The sequence below is a fragment of the Engystomops pustulosus genome, chromosome 1 (genome assembly GCF_040894005.1).
Source record: "Engystomops pustulosus chromosome 1, aEngPut4.maternal, whole genome shotgun sequence".
NCBI classification, from domain to species: Eukaryota; Metazoa; Chordata; class Amphibia; order Anura; family Leptodactylidae; genus Engystomops; species Engystomops pustulosus.
The window spans coordinates 260926787-260946682 of record NC_092411.1 but is presented as its reverse complement, the minus strand read 5'-3'; the positions used below and the strand labels follow the sequence as shown (position 1 = coordinate 260946682).

The window sequence follows — 19896 nt, the reverse complement described above, 5'->3', positions numbered from 1 at the left end:
CTTTAAGCTACTTGATAATAAATCAGTTAACACATTGAGATATTATATGCAATACATAAAATAAAAATAAAATAAAATAGAAGCGGACATGTCGGGTATCGCCAGAACGTTATAGCATAATAAAATTATAGGCAGAAAGTAAAGCATTGCCTTATGCTATAACTTTCTTGCAATACCCGACATGCCGGCTTCTATTTTAACATCCTTTTATGTGTTACATATAATTTGTCAATATTTTAAACTGATTTATGCAGTAAACCTTTTGATATTTTACCTAGAATGACTGTACATGTGATTTATACTTGCTATATTCACACCATTTCATTTGTTACTTACTATTTGGGACTCATGAACACATGGCAGCCATGGTGGATCTCGGTGAAGCACAATGTAGCTGATTTAGTATAAATAGACTTTTATTGAAGCCGATGCCTCCACACGGAGGGCGATGTTCGGGACTACAGATGCACTAGTTGTAACATTTCACAACTTCTATCAGGAATGTCGACGGTTACAACGGTCATGCATAACAGGGGCTGATCACATTTTTCAGAAGCTCATTCAGACATTTCGAAGGGGGAAATGCTTATAACAAATGTTATATATATAGAACTACTTCCAATAAACTGCAAAAAACATTGATCGACGTTTCCAGTACGAGCTACAGTGTCAACACAAAGGGGAGCCGTAAAGGTTTCATTTATGAAAAGAACGTAATGTTTTACTGTCATGAAAGAACAAAAATTAAAAAGCTTTTTCAGATCAAGGCCATCACTGGACCATCACGCAAGGTACAAATTCATCAGTCCATGTTCTCAAGACAAGAAAACTCAAACTGCTGGGGCCTCAGTACTGGGAGTACTCCTTTGTCTGAAATTTGGCAATGATTCTCTCCAGCTGTCTCTTGGCTTCGCACTGTGGGAAGTTGCTCATGTCGTAGTATTGGGCGGCAATTTTCACCAACCTACAATAGTGATAAAACATTGTGAGCCATTATATCTACAGAGATAAAACAATAAAACAAGTAGTTGCAGAATTTGCCAAGTTTTCCTGTTCCAGAAAAGCAACTATGGCACTCTACAGAGCACTTTATTCCCCATGGGACAGGACTGATTTTTCTGCAGGGACCCCAGGAAAGTTTTTGTTCTGAGACCGGGCACATTCCTGTATTTTAAAGGAAATAAGTCAGACAAAATAACCCATACTAACTAAACATATCTTTGAAACCTGCTCTTTTACCTCAGTACAACTATCCCTATATTGTTACTCCCCATACTGGACTATGCTTATTCATGTCCTTCCAGCTCAGTCGGACCTCCTGCTTTCTCTTTTCCCCTCCCTGTGGAATTCTCTACAGGAGTCGCACAGCTGAGGTCTGCCTCCTCCCTTAGGAATGAGCTGGAGGCGCGGCTGAGCAGGAAGGGCATGAATGGCGATGATTGGACTCACATGGGCTCGTCGGAATAGATAGGGAGTCAACATTATGTGAAATGGCATGCAGAACTTTACAATATAGGGATATTTGTACTGATGCATAATAGTAGTTTTCAAAGATTTTATCCACTAGAAGAAAACAGCCAGAATAAGGCTGGGTTCACATCAAGTTTGTGTCATGCGTTCTAAGGACACGTAGGGTAGATTCCCGACGAGTCCATGCAACGGTATGGCACACACATATCCCGCTATATTCTTATAAAGTGGGATAAGTGGCCTGGGGACCCCCACTCTCCCCTGAATGCGGGGATGGGATTAAACAATGGCAGCAGTGAGTAATTGGCATTTCCCCAGTGATGAGTGTGTAGGGGGGGTGCAATACAATATACTGCAACTGAGTGTATACATCGCTCCACAAGAGAGAGCATGATGGAAAGACATGGCTTGCCTGCTTTTTTTAGGCAGATATGTCCTAAACGGGTCAGACGGAGGCAATAAGATGGGCAACTAGTACAAATCCTGCCTATTATACAGCTACTTTACCCCATGAATCCTGCTGCAGCTATCTTACAGTATTTTCAACCTACGTGGACAGAGCCTTAAGGTGGCCATTGCCCGAAGCCTCTCCCTAAAGCCTGTTGCCCTCGAATGATTTCACAGCACAAGAAACTCCATCCGTGAGCTTTCAGGATTCCCCAGAATCAGTAAACCGATGACAGCGTGTACTTTTATCAGTTCAGTAATTCAATGTTCAGTCCAGGAAATCCCGACACGTTCCCAGGTTGCAGATCACTAGTCCTTGTTGTGCACCCAGAACTAGTGTTTGGTTGTAATCAGACTAGCGACATTGAGGCTGTGTATAACTAGAGCTATTCCAAATAAACTATTCACATGAAAAACATCAAATGGTTAACACAGACACTAAAATATAAGCATGCACAACATTTTCATCATTGTACAAAGTTATGGCAGATATAATACTGTGAGGAACAGAATCAGAGAAGAAATTTTACGCCTTCCTGGTAAGTATTCATTTTCCTTGAATGAACGTGACCCGAGAGGGAAAGCTTAGAACTTACCATTCTGGCTTTATGTCTGTGCATGTGCGGATGTAATTCTTAGTTGTAAGCACAAATTCGTTATACAGGACCCACTCGGGCTTGTGGTCCAGAACCGTGGAAGGATGTAACTGCACAACCTGGTTGTCTTTCACTGTCAGGTAATGGCCGGTTCTTTCTAGATGTGCCACCTTATGAGAGAAGATAAATCCAACTCTTAGAATGAAAGGGATTATAATTCTTACAAAGCTGCTCAATAAAAGAAGAAGAGACGGAGATAGTAAACTGTTTATTTACACTTCATTGCTCAAGGGCATAGACAAATCTCTCCACGGTCAATAATCTGATGACTTATACGGCTGCAGAGATGGGGACAATGAATGCCGTAAATAAAAAAATCGTAATGCCACATAACACCACGCGCCAGCTGCTGGACGTCACCGCAGAAGTATAATGCAGGCAATAAATGGACGCAACTTCCTGTAATGTATCATTACTATTGTAAAGATCACGTCCAAGGTTTCGTCTACAACAAAACTATAGCACATCAGAGTCTGAGCCATGGGGACTACCAGAGTGACCACACAGCCGTAACGGGGTTGTCTCAAGTTTTCAAGTTGTCCCCCCATTAGTAAAATAGAGGGTAACAACAAGCTGACCAGTATGGGTCCAAATACTGATCACCAGCAACACAGGTCCTGCTGTCACTAATGGGTGGAGCAGCTTTCAAGCAGGAGACTGATTGACTGCTTAAAAAGGACCTGTCATCTGTAAAAATGGCACTAGTAACAGCAGTGTTACACTGCTAGCATTATCGGAAACCTTCAATAACGCTACCAGACACTGCCGCAATGTACAATAGAAACGCTCTCAAAGCGGTCCGGTGTATTCATAAGGGGGTGGTCCGACGTGCTACCTCTTCTCCATACCGCCCCACCCACTACATAGGGCGGCGGTGACAGCAGAGCATCATGCGGCAGTCACCGCTCCTAATTCCACCCCCTCTAGTGTACATCGTGACAGTGTCTGCTAGCGTTATCGCAATGTAACACTGCTGTGTCTGTTGTAGCACTAGGAGCTGCTTGCTTTAGTAAGCAGCTCCTAGTGTCGTTTTTACAGGTGACAGATCCTCATTAAGGATACATTCACATTTTGTTACTGACCTCCACTGTAAGGACTCGTCAGGTGGATTTCCAATGTGTCCTTGCAACGGAGGGTCAGAAAGTAGACAATGGTATTGATATACAGCAGGATATGACCTCTGATTAGGTTCCTCTCCCAAAAGTAGGAGTGAACATTGGCAGCAGCTGTGATTGGCTACTGCTGATCAGGCAGTTACAACCTGTCCTTATATGGACAGTGACATCACTTGGGGCCGCCCATAGTGTACACTCAGCGGAGGAGAAATGTAATACTTTGTATCCGCCCGCGTAGACACCTGCCAAGCATATCACAGCTTGCTGCATTTATCCATTCAGAGTTTCCTGCTTTATGTGATATATAACCAAACAAAGGATGCCGCTTCGTGCCAGTATAAGCGATAGAAACTTTCTTGCGTATATGCTGAACGGATCCTTAAAATGGTAAGTGAATGTAGACTTGACCTTCCATGAGAGATATGGTTGTGCACATACACTATGAATAAATTCACAGAAGAAACTTGTGATCATTGGGGGACACTTGGGATATAAGCCCTGTAAGTGGAAACCCCCTTTAAGAGTTTAAATTACATGTTAGCACATTATCACAATAATCAGACAATCCAGATGTGTCAACGTCCCCAGTGCAAGGAAACAGATCTGAAAGACTCCTTCACGGGTAATCCCCAGTGGTCTAGCGTCAGGCAGATACGGGTCTGTGCGTGCCATATTTATCTAAATCTGAGGTGACATACTTGACAATGCACCATATGCTTGATAATTTCATCTAAGGCGAGTGGGTTATAAAACAAAACAAATCAAAACAAGAACACGAGGAGTTAATTCTCTCATATCACAGATCAGTAGGGAGGCCAAGATCCATTTATGTGGAGTTAATTGCTTGTACTTTCTCAAGTCCCTCCAGTTCTCACATATGAATTCCTAAAAGACCTTGTTATATGATTTTAGCGACTCTCATAACCGTTTATGCAATTTATTTCCCATCTGAACTCAACCTCAAAGGCAGAATTTCAAAGTTCCCCTCTTTCAGCTGCTGAGACGTACCTGCATAAAATAGCCGGTAACCAAAGCTTTTCTGATATTAATGTAATAATCCCGGCTTGTGAAGTCTGTGCTTCTACGTGGCAAGTTAAACCTGTCCATGATTCGTGACAGCTGCTGCCGTACATTGTCTGCAGACATCAGGGACCTGTAGTTAATGAAGTTGTCATAACACCACTGAGACGACTCGTGATCTGGAGGGGAGGAAGAAGATTTAGACACCTTCATCAGAAGTCGTCCACCAAATGACATTCCATGTTGTGTCAGAACAAGGTAACAGAGAAACACAATATAGTATTATTGTTCCAACTTTAGGCCAAATTCACCTTCATCTATCTTAAAGGGAAGCGGTCATCAGAAACGGGCATAATATATCACCAACTATATGTTGACCCATCCCCTTTAAGTTCCTTGGTATCGGTTTTATCCATTGAATTAACTTGTAGCACATGGACAAGAACATAAGTTTTAGGCTAGGATACGCACAAGGCTAATCATTCCATGAAATGGGGACCAGATACAAATGTGTAGAGCTTAGATTTATGTATAATACAAAAAGAGCAAGAAGTGATGAGATGAAGGCTGGAAACCTTGTTGCTGGACATATCCACATACAAATTAAATGAAGTGCCCAAGATGAAGCTACTCACTCTGTTTGAAGGCGTGGTAGACATTCAGCAGCGTCAGATGATCACCATCTATGTGGGCAAACCTCATCTTGGATTCATCTGCAGCTTTCTTGACTTCCGTGGGTCGAATAAAACACTGTGGGACTAAACAAGGTTGGTATGGGCCCAACACAAATGCCCATATCGATGAGTCACGCATTCACTGACAGAGGAACAAGGCCTAGCTAGGTCAGTTCACAGAGCATAGGGCAGGGCAGGATGGACCTCCAACTGCATCTCGGGCTGAATACTAGCTTTCTTTGGTACATCAACACCTAACCCCATCTGTAAGACAAGAGGGTTTCAAAACTACAAAGCATCTGATTATAGCGTCTAGTACTTGTGTGTATAGCACTAGGCCCGCCAGTGAGAGCATACATATAAGTGCATGGATCCAGAGGTCTGAACACACTGACCTAGAGGGGCTGTCATCTCTAACACAACCTAAAGACTATGGGATAGATCATCCAGGGACCTAACATGCGAATACTTAGCTTCCAAAAATGCTGTCTATACAGCGACTACTGGCTAATACTTGGCAATCCTATGAAGAAACAAGATCTCTGCGGAGGTGGCAGCAGAAGTGGAGGCTCCTTTAATACCAGTTTTAACCCTATTAGGAAGCTATAGGCAAAGACTCATCTTTGGGAGCGCAATTACAAGGATCACCCCTCATTCTGAAGGACCAATAGACAGGCAATGGAATAGGATGCTACACCATTCAAGGGGGACACGTGCTTTACTGGACCCGAGTCTATGGGTGAGCTTATATTTATAGAATAGGGCACAGAGTAATGCTTCATTTACCCTGTGATGGTACAGTAGGAAAATTATACAAATCTTTCATGACATATTACAAAAGGCTCACAGGGGGTCCTAGGAGACGGGGCACGTTTTAATCAGGTATGTTTATTGACCATCTATGGTTTAATTGTGGGGGTAAGTGCGTCAGCTACACACTATGCATGACAGCCACACAACCTCATTACACATTGACAGCTTAAAAGGGGATGCTCACAAGATTATATTGAGTTGAATGGAATAACTGCATGCTGGCTCAACTTAGGTTTCATTTATACGTGTTGTACCATGTTTTTTTTGTTACACCCTATCCACAGGATAAGAGATAATCTAATTGGTGGGGGTCTAAACTGCTTGAGCGTACAATCTGGAAAAAAAAGGGGTCCCATTAGCACTAACTGAATGCATGTGTCCTGCAGCAGCATTCAATGCTATGGGAGTGTCAGAAACTGTAGAGCTCAGGTATCTCCAGTACTCATTCACAATCTATTAGAGTATCAGAGAAGCCCTAGTATTGAACTTAAAGAAAGGACACATGCGTATTGTGTTACATCATTCAATTAGAGAGTATGGGTTCTGTTATTGGGATTGTGGGGGCCCACAGCAGTCAGATTGTTGTCCCCTATTCTGCATTTTGTGGAGCTAACCTGGAGGATAAGTGAATGTTACTTCTGATGTAAAACCTGCCAACAAAGAATGAACATATCATAGACACTTCTATATGCGATTAGTTCTGGTTGTAGCCACCAAGCTGCTGCCACCTCCACAGAAGCTGAGCACGATAGCCTCTCTGCCCTGCCCATCTGCTCTGAGTCTGAATCATCTGAAAAAGGTCTATAAAAAAATGTCAATGAGCATATATACATCTATCAAACAAATCACTGATGCACTGAAGTAAAGCAAGAAAAGTCTTAATTTTGTTAATTGTCAAAAGTATTAGCCAAACCTAAAAAGAAAACTCTGAACGCTCAGAATTGTCCATATTAACCAATCAGATCACCTCACTTCTGAGGGAAAAATGAACTGATCGACTATTATTTTGGTTTTAGGATAGTTTCTATAGTTATGTGGGTATCGGCTGCTCCGCCATGCTTCTTTACCATTGAGAATATGAAAACATGCGAAAAACGGAGTGAGATAACTGGCCATTCACAAAACATAGCCGAGGGCTAAACCGCGACATCAGCTGACAATCACCACATCCGGCCAGCACATGTGCTGCAAGATTGGGCAAGTCTTTAATAGGAACACTCCAGGTTCTAGCAAAATAATATTAATAAATTCAGGTTCTGCACCAGTATTATTCAACGAATCAACCTTGATTGAAGTGTTCCTTTAAGTCTTGTCCAATACACAGAGCATACTGCGGCTAGTGATTTCAGCCAGCGATCATCTTTTAGGCTCAACTAAATCCAATGGTAAAAAATTAGGGAATTCCAACAACTGCTATTTAATGTGTATGACCAGTTTTATTCACTTTTATCATAAATTCTTTGCTGAGAAAAGTAAAAGGATTCTTTATACAAAAGTAAAATTTAGGCCTTATGCACAAGTCAGTAATTGTGAGGCCAAAACCTGGAGAGGGTTGCAAACCAAGAATAGGTGGTAATCTCCCCTCCTGGCAACAGCTCACAGGTGCACAAGATTGACGTGTGAATATGGACTAAGCTTGCCATTAAGCGCCTGAGCCGTTACTATCCCAACATATAGAGCACTGGTCCATACAACCCTATATATACACACTGAAGTCACTCTTTAAGGAGGGGCACATTTCCTTTGCATGTGCCCTGCTATTACCTGACAACATAGCCGTTATGGACAGGATCTCATTAGAACAGTTGTAGTCACAACTGGCAATAACCATCTTGGCAAGCTGTGGGTCGAGGGGAAATTCTGCCATCATCGATCCCAGTTCGGTCAGGTCACCATCATCGTTTAAGGCAGCGAGGTAATTTAGCAGCTCCAGAGCGCGCATCAGTGTTTCAGGGGCTAAAGGAGAAGAGTCAATATATTAGTCCAACATAACGAAAGAAAATTTGCCATCCAGATGTCTTGTTACACTAGCATTATAGAAAGTTAGTATATATTGCATTATCAAACCTAAGTCCACATCTACTTGTTAAATTTACCAAACTACCACAGCGGAGAACATCAGCCTTGCTGATTATTGCATTTTTTTGCTACAAAGGGTTATTCCGTTTCTGAACAGATGTTCTCAGCTCTGATCAGTCAGTCTTACAATTTCCCACTGAAACTTTAATAGACGTGTTCTTATTACATGGCTAACACCAACTTAATTAAGCAAGAAGTAAACAATCGAGAATTTAGAGCTCCTTTAATGATCGATAACATTAATAACTGATGTAACAGCGAACAAGAAGGAATCCCCACAACCCATCATTTACAACACTAAATGTAAACTAATTACCAAACTAATAAGATCATCATACCTGGAGGATCCATGAAGTCAAAGTGGACCAAGTCATCGATACCGAGCTTTTTCAGCTGCAACACCACAGAACCCAGGTTGGATCTTAGGATCTCAGGGTATGTGTTGTCCTATAAATATCCATACAAAAAACAAAAACCTTGACAAAAAGCTTTTACAGTTAGACCAGTCTTCAAGCATCCATCTACTGTAAAATCATATGCATAAGTAAAGAGATTGTTATGCTGAAACAGGGAGCCAAAGGGGGGTAATAGGTCCCAAGTATCCAAGTTATCCACAGGACAAGGGATAACTAACTGATTAGTGTGGTTCTGGTTTCACTCATTAAGAGAATGGGGTTCCTGAACTCACCAATTGGTGAAGAGGCCAGGAGGAGCATGCATCCTGAAACTCTTCTCACTGTGCATGGGAGCGGTCCATCACTAGATATCAGGAGATAACTTTGATACTTGGGACAACACCTTTAAGACTCACAATTCCATTAGAAACCCAGGATGAATTAGAACACCCCACTAAAGCTAACACACACACACCAGAACAAGAGGTCTTAAAAAAAATCTGCATATGCAGATTTCAATCCCATACGTGGTAAAAAACACATACCTGCATCTCTGTTTTGTACGCCTTCTCTGTGTAGAGTCTGAAGCATTTGCCAGGTCTGGTACGACCGGCACGACCTGCTCTCTGCTGTGCAGAAGCCTTGCTGATAGCAGTAACCAAGAGAGACTCTACTCGAATTCTAGGGTTATACACCTACCAAAAAAAATTAGAGGAAAGACATAACATTTTGTTAAATTGCACCAATTGTAAAAGGATCGGCACAGCAATGCAATAACAAGTACGTAGGCATATTGTTAAATTGCAATAAAACTTTATAAATAGGTCAAGGCAGTGAGGGTGGTCTTAAATCAGTTACAAAGATATCTGACCTACCTTTTGCTTAGCAAATCCAGGATCGATCACAAAGACAACTCCATCAATGGTTAATGAAGTCTCAGCAATGTTAGTGGATACCACTACCTAAGGATAGACAAAAAAAAGAGAAAGGAGCAATTACTGATACGGTTCCGCTCAATGTCACCAACAAGGACCTTGAATTGCATTAGTAACAGTAATTCTACAATGAAAGTATCATTTACAGTGTGTAGGCCTTATCAGCAGGAAAGCTCAATGGCAATGAAAATGACTACTGTATACATAAAAAAATATCTCCAGAAATCTAATACACAACCGGCTCAGACAAGAGATTTTGGTTCCAATTTCCTCATAGTTTACACTTACTTTCCTTCCTATTGCACCGTTGGGCTTCTTGGGTGGAGGGGGCTCAAATATTCTTTGCTGTTGCTGTGGTGGAAGGGTAGAATATAGAGGGATGATTTTAATATCCCCAACTTCAGGGCCCAAGTCGTCGATTTCACGCTTTATCCTTTTACATGCTTCATCAATTTCCTATGGGTAAAAAGAAAAGGGGGAAAAAGAAAAAAAAATAGAAAATCACACGCTGGCTATATAGTTACTGATTTGTCCATGATAGATTAGAACCTAGAATCTGAAATTAAACTTTGATGTATCATAAAGAAAGCCTGACTACAAGCTATACTTGTATATTCCCGAGTGTGTATACAGGACACATGCTAGACCTGCTGCTCCATCAATAAGTGGGAACAGGACTATTGCTCTTGATCAGTAATGGCCCCCGCTGTCAGTCAACCACTGCTCAGATTGTTATACCCAATCCTGTGTAGGAATTGATGAATCGCTCACAGAACTCCCAGGATGTATTCAGCTGCTTTAGGGTTTTGGGGATAACAATTCCAGGGTGTCCATAATTCAAAAATGTAAATGTCCTTCAATGTACAGTTCAGCACAATGAATGCAGACGGCAAAGTGAATGTATTGCCGTAATCTGTCTCATAGTAGACTAACATTACTGAAATTGGTATAAACTACCCACATTACAAAGACAGGCTGTCGTAAACTGAAGACACAAACCTCTTGGCCTGTAAGGAAGAGCAGAAGATCTCCCTCCTCTTCTTCACACATGTGAATCTGAATAACTGTTCGGATAGCTGCTTCCAGATAATCTCTCTCAGGCTCCGGGGTATAAAAGATTTCTACAGGATGCGTACGGCCAGGAATAGTGAGGAGAGGACAGCTATCAAAATAAACTTGGAATTTGCCTGCATCAAGTGTGGCGCTCATGACTATAACCTGTCAATAAGAAGACCAAAAAATTCAGATAATAGGTTGTAGCAGGCTTCAGGTTAAAGATAACTACAGTCATGGCAAAAACTTACCTTTAAATCGTTCCTTTGTCGGACGACCTCTTTTAAAACACCCATTAAAATATCTGTAGCTAAAGTTCTTTCATGGGCTTCGTCAAGTATAACTACACCGTAGCGCTCCAACAAGGGGTCGTTCATGGCTTCTCGGAGTAACATACCATCAGTCATGTACCTGGAGACATAGATACAAGTTACATATGTACAAAGTAGTCATCTGCACACGAAATTACCCAACTAATTCTACCACAAGTAGGGCCAAGACAGGATGGGAGGACAACAAAGTACAAGAAGTATACTATACAGTAAACTAATACAAAATACATCTGAGGTATCTGCTCGTGTATAGGTCTGATGACATCAGCATCAGATTTCTTAATCCTATAACAGTTTCTAAACCTGAAATGTGCAGGAAAACATTTGCCGCTCCATTTACTACTAAATTATCCACAAGTGAAATTATTCTGTACAGCAAGGGGTGTAATTATCAACATTATTATTATAGAGCCCATAAAAAGGAGTTTTATTACCTGCTGACACACAAACTGTACTAAATAGGTTGCCCAATAACCTTCTCCTGCAGAGATAGACCCAATAGCATTTGCAACGATTGCTGCATCAGTATGAACAGCAGCAAAAGATTTAATACACGACTACAAAAATAACATAGCAAAATGCAAAGACTGACTACATAGGACTCCAACATAGGTTGGTTGGTTGAAAATGGTCAATGCTCTCAGCGGACAAGACCAGGGAAGGCTGAAACCATTGACAGAATGCAGCAGTCACACTCTTTATAAAGACAATAGGGTGAATCTAGCCTTTGATTGAAAGTAATAAATAAGTGAAAATCTTAGGGGCATACCGCCGTGTGCTGGAGATGAGGAGGCCCCATAGAAAACAGCGGCGCGCGGCCGCACACTCACAGAAAGAGCATGCTCTATCTTTTTGCGGTGTGCGGCCCGGATCAGTGCCACACATGTGGCACCGTACTGCCGCCGTGTCGCTATTGCCATCAATGGGGACGTACATGTGAATGAACCCTTAGTGTGTTGTCAGCTTCTACTTACTTCAGAATAGTCTTTGCACTGCTGCAGTCCTCAAATCGAATAGAGTAACCAACTTCCTGGCCGAGCATCACATCCATTTCATCCGCCACTCTCTGGGCCACACTCATGGCAGCCACTCTTCTGGGCTGGGTACATGCCACCCCTCTTTTGGGACCAGGTAAAGACCTCATGTACTCTACACACCACTGTGGGATCTACAAAATACGTACAGAGTTAAGTGTGTTATAATGTAGCAATAACAGACTAAATAACACAGTGAAGCGCAAGTCCTGGACTCTTACCTGTGTAGTTTTTCCGGAACCAGTCTCACCCACCAAGACAAAACTCTGGTTCCTCATGAGGATATCTGTAAACCGTTCCTTATATTCCCAAACAGGCAACTGCAGACGCTTTTTTAAGATGTCATAGTAACGTGGTGTGTGGGGTAAATTGGTAAAGGGATTCATTCCCTGGGGTACCGCTGCCGGCTTCATAGCCTGAAGTCCCCCGGCCGAGATGTACGGGGTATTGGATGCTCCGCGGGATTCCTTATCTTTGTCTCTATCTCGCTCACGGTCTCTATCACGATCTCTATCCCGGTCCTTTGATCTGTCATCTCTATCACGATCCCGATCTTTCCTACATTATAGAAAATTTGAGAAAACGGTTGGAACAGTTCTACAAAGTGTTCACATATACAAGACATGTGTTGGGATACGAGTAGATGAAGTAGATGGTGGAAAGTGACAGCCTTTCAAAATTACAATACGCATTCTTTTCAAACATTGCCCACACTTTATGCTCAATTTTAATTTACCTTGCCAATTAACCCACATCATAAAATGTGATCTGACACAGAAGGACCCACATGATCACATTAAATGCTGGATCACACTGTCCATTACATGTTGTGGATTAATATCACCAAGGAAAGCAAATATACGTGAAACATGTGGGAACAAATGACTTTTCCCTATGCACAATACAAGGGAAAAGAGGTCTGACCTGTAGGTGCCCGACCACTGGCAATAGGGAACCAAAATGCTTACCTAAAATAGGTGCAGTTGCATATGTGTAATTCTCTTATATGAGAACTCCAGGACAGTCATCTGACCTTAAATGTGCATCTATTTTTCCTGACCCATTCTACTTTTCACATCAGATTACATACTCCAGTTTTATCAAGCAAATCCAGATCTGGGAGACAAATTTATGATGTAGGAAATACTAATAAAAACTAAGGAAAAATAGCAAAACTCCAGATCTTCTCATGCGAATCATATGTGCCTCATTGGACTCATATTAAGGTAAAAAAAAAAATAAATAAAAGATTACTTTTATTTTACAGCTTAAGACTTCAAAAAGGGTCAATTTGGGCTTGTGACTTCAGTCAAAATTACAAGTCCACTGGAGAGATTATAGGAAATCTATCAACAAGAATGTATAAGCCATGTACTCATGGATCCAGGCGCTGTGACTGTGGTAATTACCCATATTTGTTATCCATGGCCTCCTAATTTATAAAATCAACTTTTATAATTATGCTAATGAGAGAGAATGCCTCCTGGGATGTTAGCAGAGCCCTTCTGTGCTATGGATTTACAAGCTGCTACAATGTCTTGCCCTTTGTTCCTAATTTTAAAAGTTGATTTTATAAGGAAGGAGGCCAAGGATAAGAAATAGAAGATAACCACACTGTAATCCAGATTTCATGAAGATTTTTCCATTGCATAAGGTCGGGCACAACCCCTTGGCGTGAAGTTGGTATAATAGGGGAAATAATTGCAATTCCTTGCGGACAGCCAAAAATTGCAAAAAGTGTTGCACAAGCCCTGACAAATCTCCCCCACGGTCCATATTTCATGGACCTTACATAGCTGGATAAAAAAAAGCCTCCTCACACTCAATATCTGATATCTGTACAGAGGATGCACTTTCATACATTGGCAGATGATTCTCTTTCATGCGCTGGAGGAGTGACAAAATAATCCCCATGTATCTCCCTGCAATTTAGCAAATCACCAATGAATTGCAGCTAATTGATGTTTGCATTAGAACAAGAGCCATTTTCATATACGCCCTTCATCGTATCATCCTACACGCTGGAAATACCAGACAAGCACCAAGTGAGAACTTCGATAGACTTTTAGTATGGGAGCGGCGCACCCTCAAGAACTGCAGCTTATAACATGCACAGGGACTTTACCAAGGAGACAATAGTTAAAGGGTCTCCATCACATTTTACCCCATTAAACTACCAGCCCCATCAGGTAGGGCATGAAAAGTCCCACCTGATGTGATACCCTCTGATGTGAAATCTCACTTGGTTATCTATATAAACATTAACCACCTCCATAAGTCATGTGACAATGATGGGGGTGGACTCTACAGACCATATAATCCATGCTCTAACAATATATATATATATATATATATATATATATATATATATATATATATATATATATATATATATATATATATATATATATATATATATATATATATATATATATAGGCAGTCCCCGGGTTACGTACAAGATAGGTTCTGTAGGTTTGTTGTTGAGTTTGTATGCAAGTCGGAACTATGTATTTTATAATTGTAACCCCCAGACAGAATATTTTTGGTCTCTGTAACAATTGGATTTTAAAATTGTTGGATTGTCATAAGAACCAAGATTAACACTAAAGCTTAATTACAGACACCTGTGATAACTGTTATAGCTGTTTATTGTAGCCTAGGACTAAAGTACAGCAAATTACCAAAATCCAGAGTTCTTTTCAGACTAGCTGGCAATACTGACTTTTTATGCAAAATTTATAGGATGGGTTATTTCTGTTGTATTCACAATATATTGAATTACAACGGTGTTGCTGTATATAGTCAATGCACTGCTCACGTGGCTAAATAACCAGTCTGGAAGCCTCAAAGAAGCTTCAGATAGGCAGCGACCCCCATCCCCCAAATCACAGCATACACACATGTTCCCGCCATCAGGTTAGACCATAGCAGCAAATAGATTGTTTACTGCAACCAGTGCCAGCAGGGATTGTGACTGTTAATGTTGAGTGTCTGCCGTACTATAGGGCAGACACCTGCCCTGTATGGAGAGGGCTCAGCCCATCAACACATCACCACAAAATCAGCTGAAAAATGGCCAATTGCTGCCACAGATTGCAGCCAATGTGTACATGTAGGCAGGGTCGTCCAAAAGGTAAAAGGGCATTAAGAATCCACAGGAATAACTGATATACTACAGACAGGAAACCATCTCATCCTGAATGTTTCATTTTAAGCAGTAAATGGAGGAAATTCATAAAAAGGGAACCCAATACCGCGGTGACATGGTGTAATCTCCAGGCTTCCATGATATACAGAAGGAGGATCTGAGCAGATAGTACATAGTGTCCTACCTGCAGACAGCACGTTATAGAGCCGAAGATCTGAACATAGTGTACATAGTGTCCTACCTGCAGACAGCACATTATAGAGCAGGAGGAGATGAGCAGATTGTGGCAAATAGTTTGTGGTTTAAGATTGAATACAACTTGTTATTTATTCATGTATATCTTTAACCAGAAGAATGTCATATTTTGGGCTGAGATTAGTCAGATTTAGAGGCTGCAGGGGGCATGTCACCTTAGACGGCTCTATCTGCAGTTCTATAGTAGCAAGAACCATGTGGCTGAGGTCATATTAGAGATCACAGAATTGGATCTTTATCTGCAGCTCACAATTCCAACTATGTCAAACTGCTCGTATCTCTGATTCTCTGGGTCACAGAATCACATGCCTGATGTGGTCTGAAACATGAGATCCTTATCTTTAATGTGAAAACGCATGTTTCTTGATCTTATACAACCATAGCTAGGGGCATCTGAAGTGACTCTCCCACTCCAGCCTCTGAACTTAACCCTTCTTTATTCATTGTCACATGACTTTGGAGTAGATTTTTGTTAAAGGTAAATGGGCGGGATTTCACATAAAAGAGAATATTAGAAAGGACATTTTACACCCTACCTGAGGGGACTGGTAGTTTAATGTGGTAAAGTCAGGTGACAAGTTATCCAATTCTCCTCAAAGGAAATTTACTATCAGAATCTATCATGATAAACCAGGGACACTACTTGTGCTAAAGAGACTAATGGGCTCTATTCGGCGTTTCCAGAGCCCCTCAGTGCTGCAGATTGAAGGGCTGTCTTCCCCACTCCATACCTGTGTAATCTAGCTGCAGTAGGAAGTGCAGGGGAGGGGAGACCTGCTCTGCTCTGGAAACACCTTGGATTCATTAGCCTAATTTTAAAAGTTTATTTTAGAAGGCTGCAGGTCAGAAATATAAGATTACCACAGTCACGGTGCCTGGATCTATGAGTAAGTGTCCCTGGTTCATCATAATGAATTTCGGTAATAGATTCTCTAACACAAAAAAAGCCACTTGTTTTGTATTCCTTTAATTTCTTTTTTTTTTTAATTAAAACATCCCACCTTTCACAAGCCATAGATTTATTTTCAGAAACATTAAAGTGACATATTCTACCTCCTAGTGGCACCATTAATATTCCAAGCAATGAAAAATGTAAAAAAATCCAAAAGTGGTGGAATCAAGACAAAAAAAAATTAGCAGTCACTACACAGACCGGTACACATCCCTCTATGAGTATTGCACCACATAACATACCACCAGAGCACCTGCTGCTATACACCACACCATTAGTATTGCATGACTTGCTACATAACACACCATTGTCTATGTAACATACCACCAAGTATAGCACCCTTTACTGTATGCTACACCACTTGCTATATAACACACCACCAGGTATAGCACCCTTTACTGTATGCTACACCACTTGCTATATAACACACCACCAGGTATAGCACCCTTTACTGTATGCTACACCACTTGCTATATAACACACCACCAGGTATAGCACCCTTTACTGTATGCTACACCACTTGCTATATAACACACCACCAGGTATAGCACCCTTTACTGTATGCTACACCACTTGCTATATAACACACCACCAGGTATAGCGCCCTTCACTGTAAACTACACCACTGGTATTGCACCACTTGCTATATAACACACCGCCAGGTATAGCGCCCTTTGCTGTATACTACACCACTTGCTATATAACACACCACCAGGTATAGCACCCTTTACTGTATGCTACACCACTTGCTATAAAACACACCACCAGGTATAGCGCCCTTCACTGTAAACTACACCACTGGTATTGCACCACTTGCTATATAACACACCGCCAGGTATAGCGCCCTTTGCTGTATACTACACCACTTGCTATATAACACACCGCCAGGTATAGCACCCTTTACTGTATGCTACACCACTTGCTATATAACACACCACCAGGTATAGCACCTTTTGCTGTATATTACACCACCAGGTATAGCACCCTTTGCTGTATATTACACCACTTGCTATATAACACACCGCCAGGTATAGCACCCTTTGCTGTATATTACACCACTTGCTATATAACACACCGCTAGGTATAGCACCCTTTACTGTATGCTACACCACTTGCTATATAACACACCACCAGGTATAGCACCTTTTGCTGTATATTACACCACTTGCTATATAACACACCGCCAGGTATAGCACCCTTTACTGTATGCTACACCACTTGCTATATAACACACCGCCAGGTATAGCACCCTTTGCTGTATATTACACCACTTGCTATATAACACACCACCAGGTATAGCACCCTTTGCTGTATATTACACCACTTGCTATATAACACACCGCCAGGTATAGCACCCTTTGCTGTATATTAGACCACTTGCTATATAACACACCGCCAGGTATAGCACCCTTTGCTGTATATTACACCACTTGCTATATAACACACCGCCAGGTATAGCACCCTTTGCTGTATATTACACCACTGGTATGTCTCCACTTGCTACATAACACACCACCAGGTATGGAACCCTTCGCTGTATACTACACCACTTGCTATATAACACACGGCCAGGTATAGCGCCCTTTGCTGTATACTACACCACTGGTATGTCACAGTAGTACGTATGACCAGTATCCCGGGCGGGATATACGGAGGCCGTGCAGCACACCACAAGGAGCAGACGTTTTCTGACGCGCAGGTTCCCAGTCTCATGGCCGCCGCCATGTTCCAACGCGGACAAAGAAGCGGCAGCCGTGTCCCCGCACTCACCCTTCTCCTCTCTTCTTGCTCGGGGCATGGTCATCGCCCAGGTCCAGTCGGTGCCTCTTGGACATGGTATCCGCTTCTCCTCCCGTACACTGGGGGGGTCACGTGCTCCCGGAGGGACCCGCGCGCACAAACAACGTGAATCGCGGCTCCACAGGCCGAGAGAGAGAGAACGCACGGCGCATGCGCGGAGGAAGAGCGGGAAAGGGGGGCGGCTGAGGCGGCGTGACGTCGGCAAACGAACAAAGAACGCCATTGGATGATCTGTAGAAACCCAAGAAGCACAACGAGTGGACGATGCACAGCCAATAGAATGGCAGGACGTCGAATGAGAGGTGACGTCACTGCGGCTCAGGGGAGCTGTGCGGATGACGTCAGCGATTTATGTGGGGAAGTGTAGAGATGTGTGCTACTTGCGGTTTTAACCCTTTACTACCGCACCTGTCTTGGAACATTACTGCAGCACCTACAGGACTATTTACTATTCAAAAAGCCAGAACTTTATTATTATTCTAACATATGTATTTGCTTGTTGCCAGGGCTTGTTATTTGCAGGACAAGTTATACTTTTTAGAGGCACCATGTAACCCTTTAATGACTGGCCCTTTTTTGTCTTTTGCGTATCCGTTTTTCACTCCCAGTCTTTAAAAATCCGTAACTTTTCTATACACAGCTGTGCGAGGGCTTGATTTCTTCCTAACAAATTGTCCTTCCTAGTGAAGTATTGAATATTCCATAGTGGGAACTGGGAAAACAGAAACAAAGTAGAAAAAAAGTATTTGTACCATTATATTGTGGACATTGTTTTTACAGCTTTTAGAGTGCGCTCCAAATTACACTTTCCCTTTATTCTTTGAGTCGCTACGATCATGGAGATTGATATAGGTTTTTACAGATTTTTAAAAACTTTTTGTAATAGCAAAAAAATCTCTTCATTTTGCCCTATTCTGATGCAAAATACTTTCTTTTGTGGACCTCATAGTGACAATAATAGTGCAACAACCCAGAAGGAAATGAAATTTCAAAGATGCAGTTGAACTCCGGTGGTGAGAAGCCCGAAATTACAAAAAAATACTTACAGCAGGGTGACATTAAGCTGTCCCTCGGGTAACATCTACGGTCTATAGTTGGTATCCTGAAATGGTGCTCCGATCACAGGTCTGACAAGATCTGATAAAATGTCAGCATAGACACACGGCAGTAGCTGCAGAACCTGTCTAGGTGCTGCCAAACGACAGTGCTGTTACCAACTAATGACTCCTGGATCTAGAGCACAATACACTCCACTCCCCCGGATTTATAGAGTGTGCACTTGGCCAATCTGAGCACAACTTTAAAAAAAAAAAAAAAAAAGGCACCCATCCTCATACCTCCCAACTTTTGGGCAAGAGAAAGAGGGACAACAAGCCCCTCCCCTTTTTTTCAAAACTACGCCCATTGGACCACCCACACCTTGATGGCCCCCACATAGTACAATGCCCCTTACTTTGGCCAAATTGTCGCCCCCCCATGGACCCATATAATACCCCCTAATGCAACTCTGCAACATATAAACACATATAAAACCCCTCTTTACCTCCCTTTACATTTGGTTTTCCACTTTTATTTATTTATCTCCCCAAACTTACACATAACACTATCTGTACTCCCACCCCCACCAATCCTCACATGGTGTGGTCCTTATCCTCCAGCCTCCTCCTGTGGCCTCCTCCTTCTGTGGCCTATTGTCCGCTATCCTCCTCCTGTGGCC

General features: G+C 42.0%; 1 protein-coding gene across 2 annotated transcripts; it reads right to left on the bottom strand.

Annotated features, from left to right (window-relative positions):
• Window positions 1–398: 398 nt before the first annotated feature.
• DHX15 (DEAH-box helicase 15) lies at window positions 399–19367 on the bottom strand. 2 transcript variants are annotated; one of them, XM_072126004.1, is made up of 14 exons: window positions 19226–19367; window positions 12245–12581; window positions 11964–12157; window positions 10909–11068; window positions 10604–10822; window positions 9893–10060; window positions 9545–9631; window positions 9215–9364; window positions 8613–8721; window positions 7960–8151; window positions 5344–5466; window positions 4697–4887; window positions 2514–2683; window positions 399–964 (listed from the first exon to the last, which is right to left on the bottom strand). In XM_072126004.1, the coding sequence occupies exons 1-14, from the start codon at window positions 19258–19260 to the stop codon at window positions 847–849; spliced, it is 2253 nt and encodes a 750-aa protein (XP_071982105.1). In that variant the 5' UTR covers window positions 19261–19367; the 3' UTR covers window positions 399–846. The 2 variants fall into 2 exon arrangements, with proteins under 2 accessions (XP_071982105.1, XP_071982104.1); XM_072126003.1 differs by lacking the exon at window positions 19226–19367 and adding an exon at window positions 18150–18357.
• Between the last annotated feature and the right edge of the window lie 529 nt (window positions 19368–19896).

What these genes read in the sequence shown, in the direction of transcription:
- DHX15 (XM_072126003.1), bottom strand. Translation starts at nt 18,214, where the DNA reads ATGTCCAAGAGGCACCGACTGGACCTGGGCGATGACCATGCCCCGAGC. An exon ending in GACAAAGGAACGATTTAAAG is followed by an intron (nt 10,823 to 10,908) that starts GTAAGTTTTTGC and finishes TCTTATTGACAG; the next exon opens with GTTATAGTCATGAGCGCCAC. An exon ending in CGTACAAAACAGAGATGCAG is followed by an intron (nt 8,722 to 9,214) that starts GTATGTGTTTTT and finishes GGATATTTATAG; the next exon opens with GACAACACATACCCTGAGAT.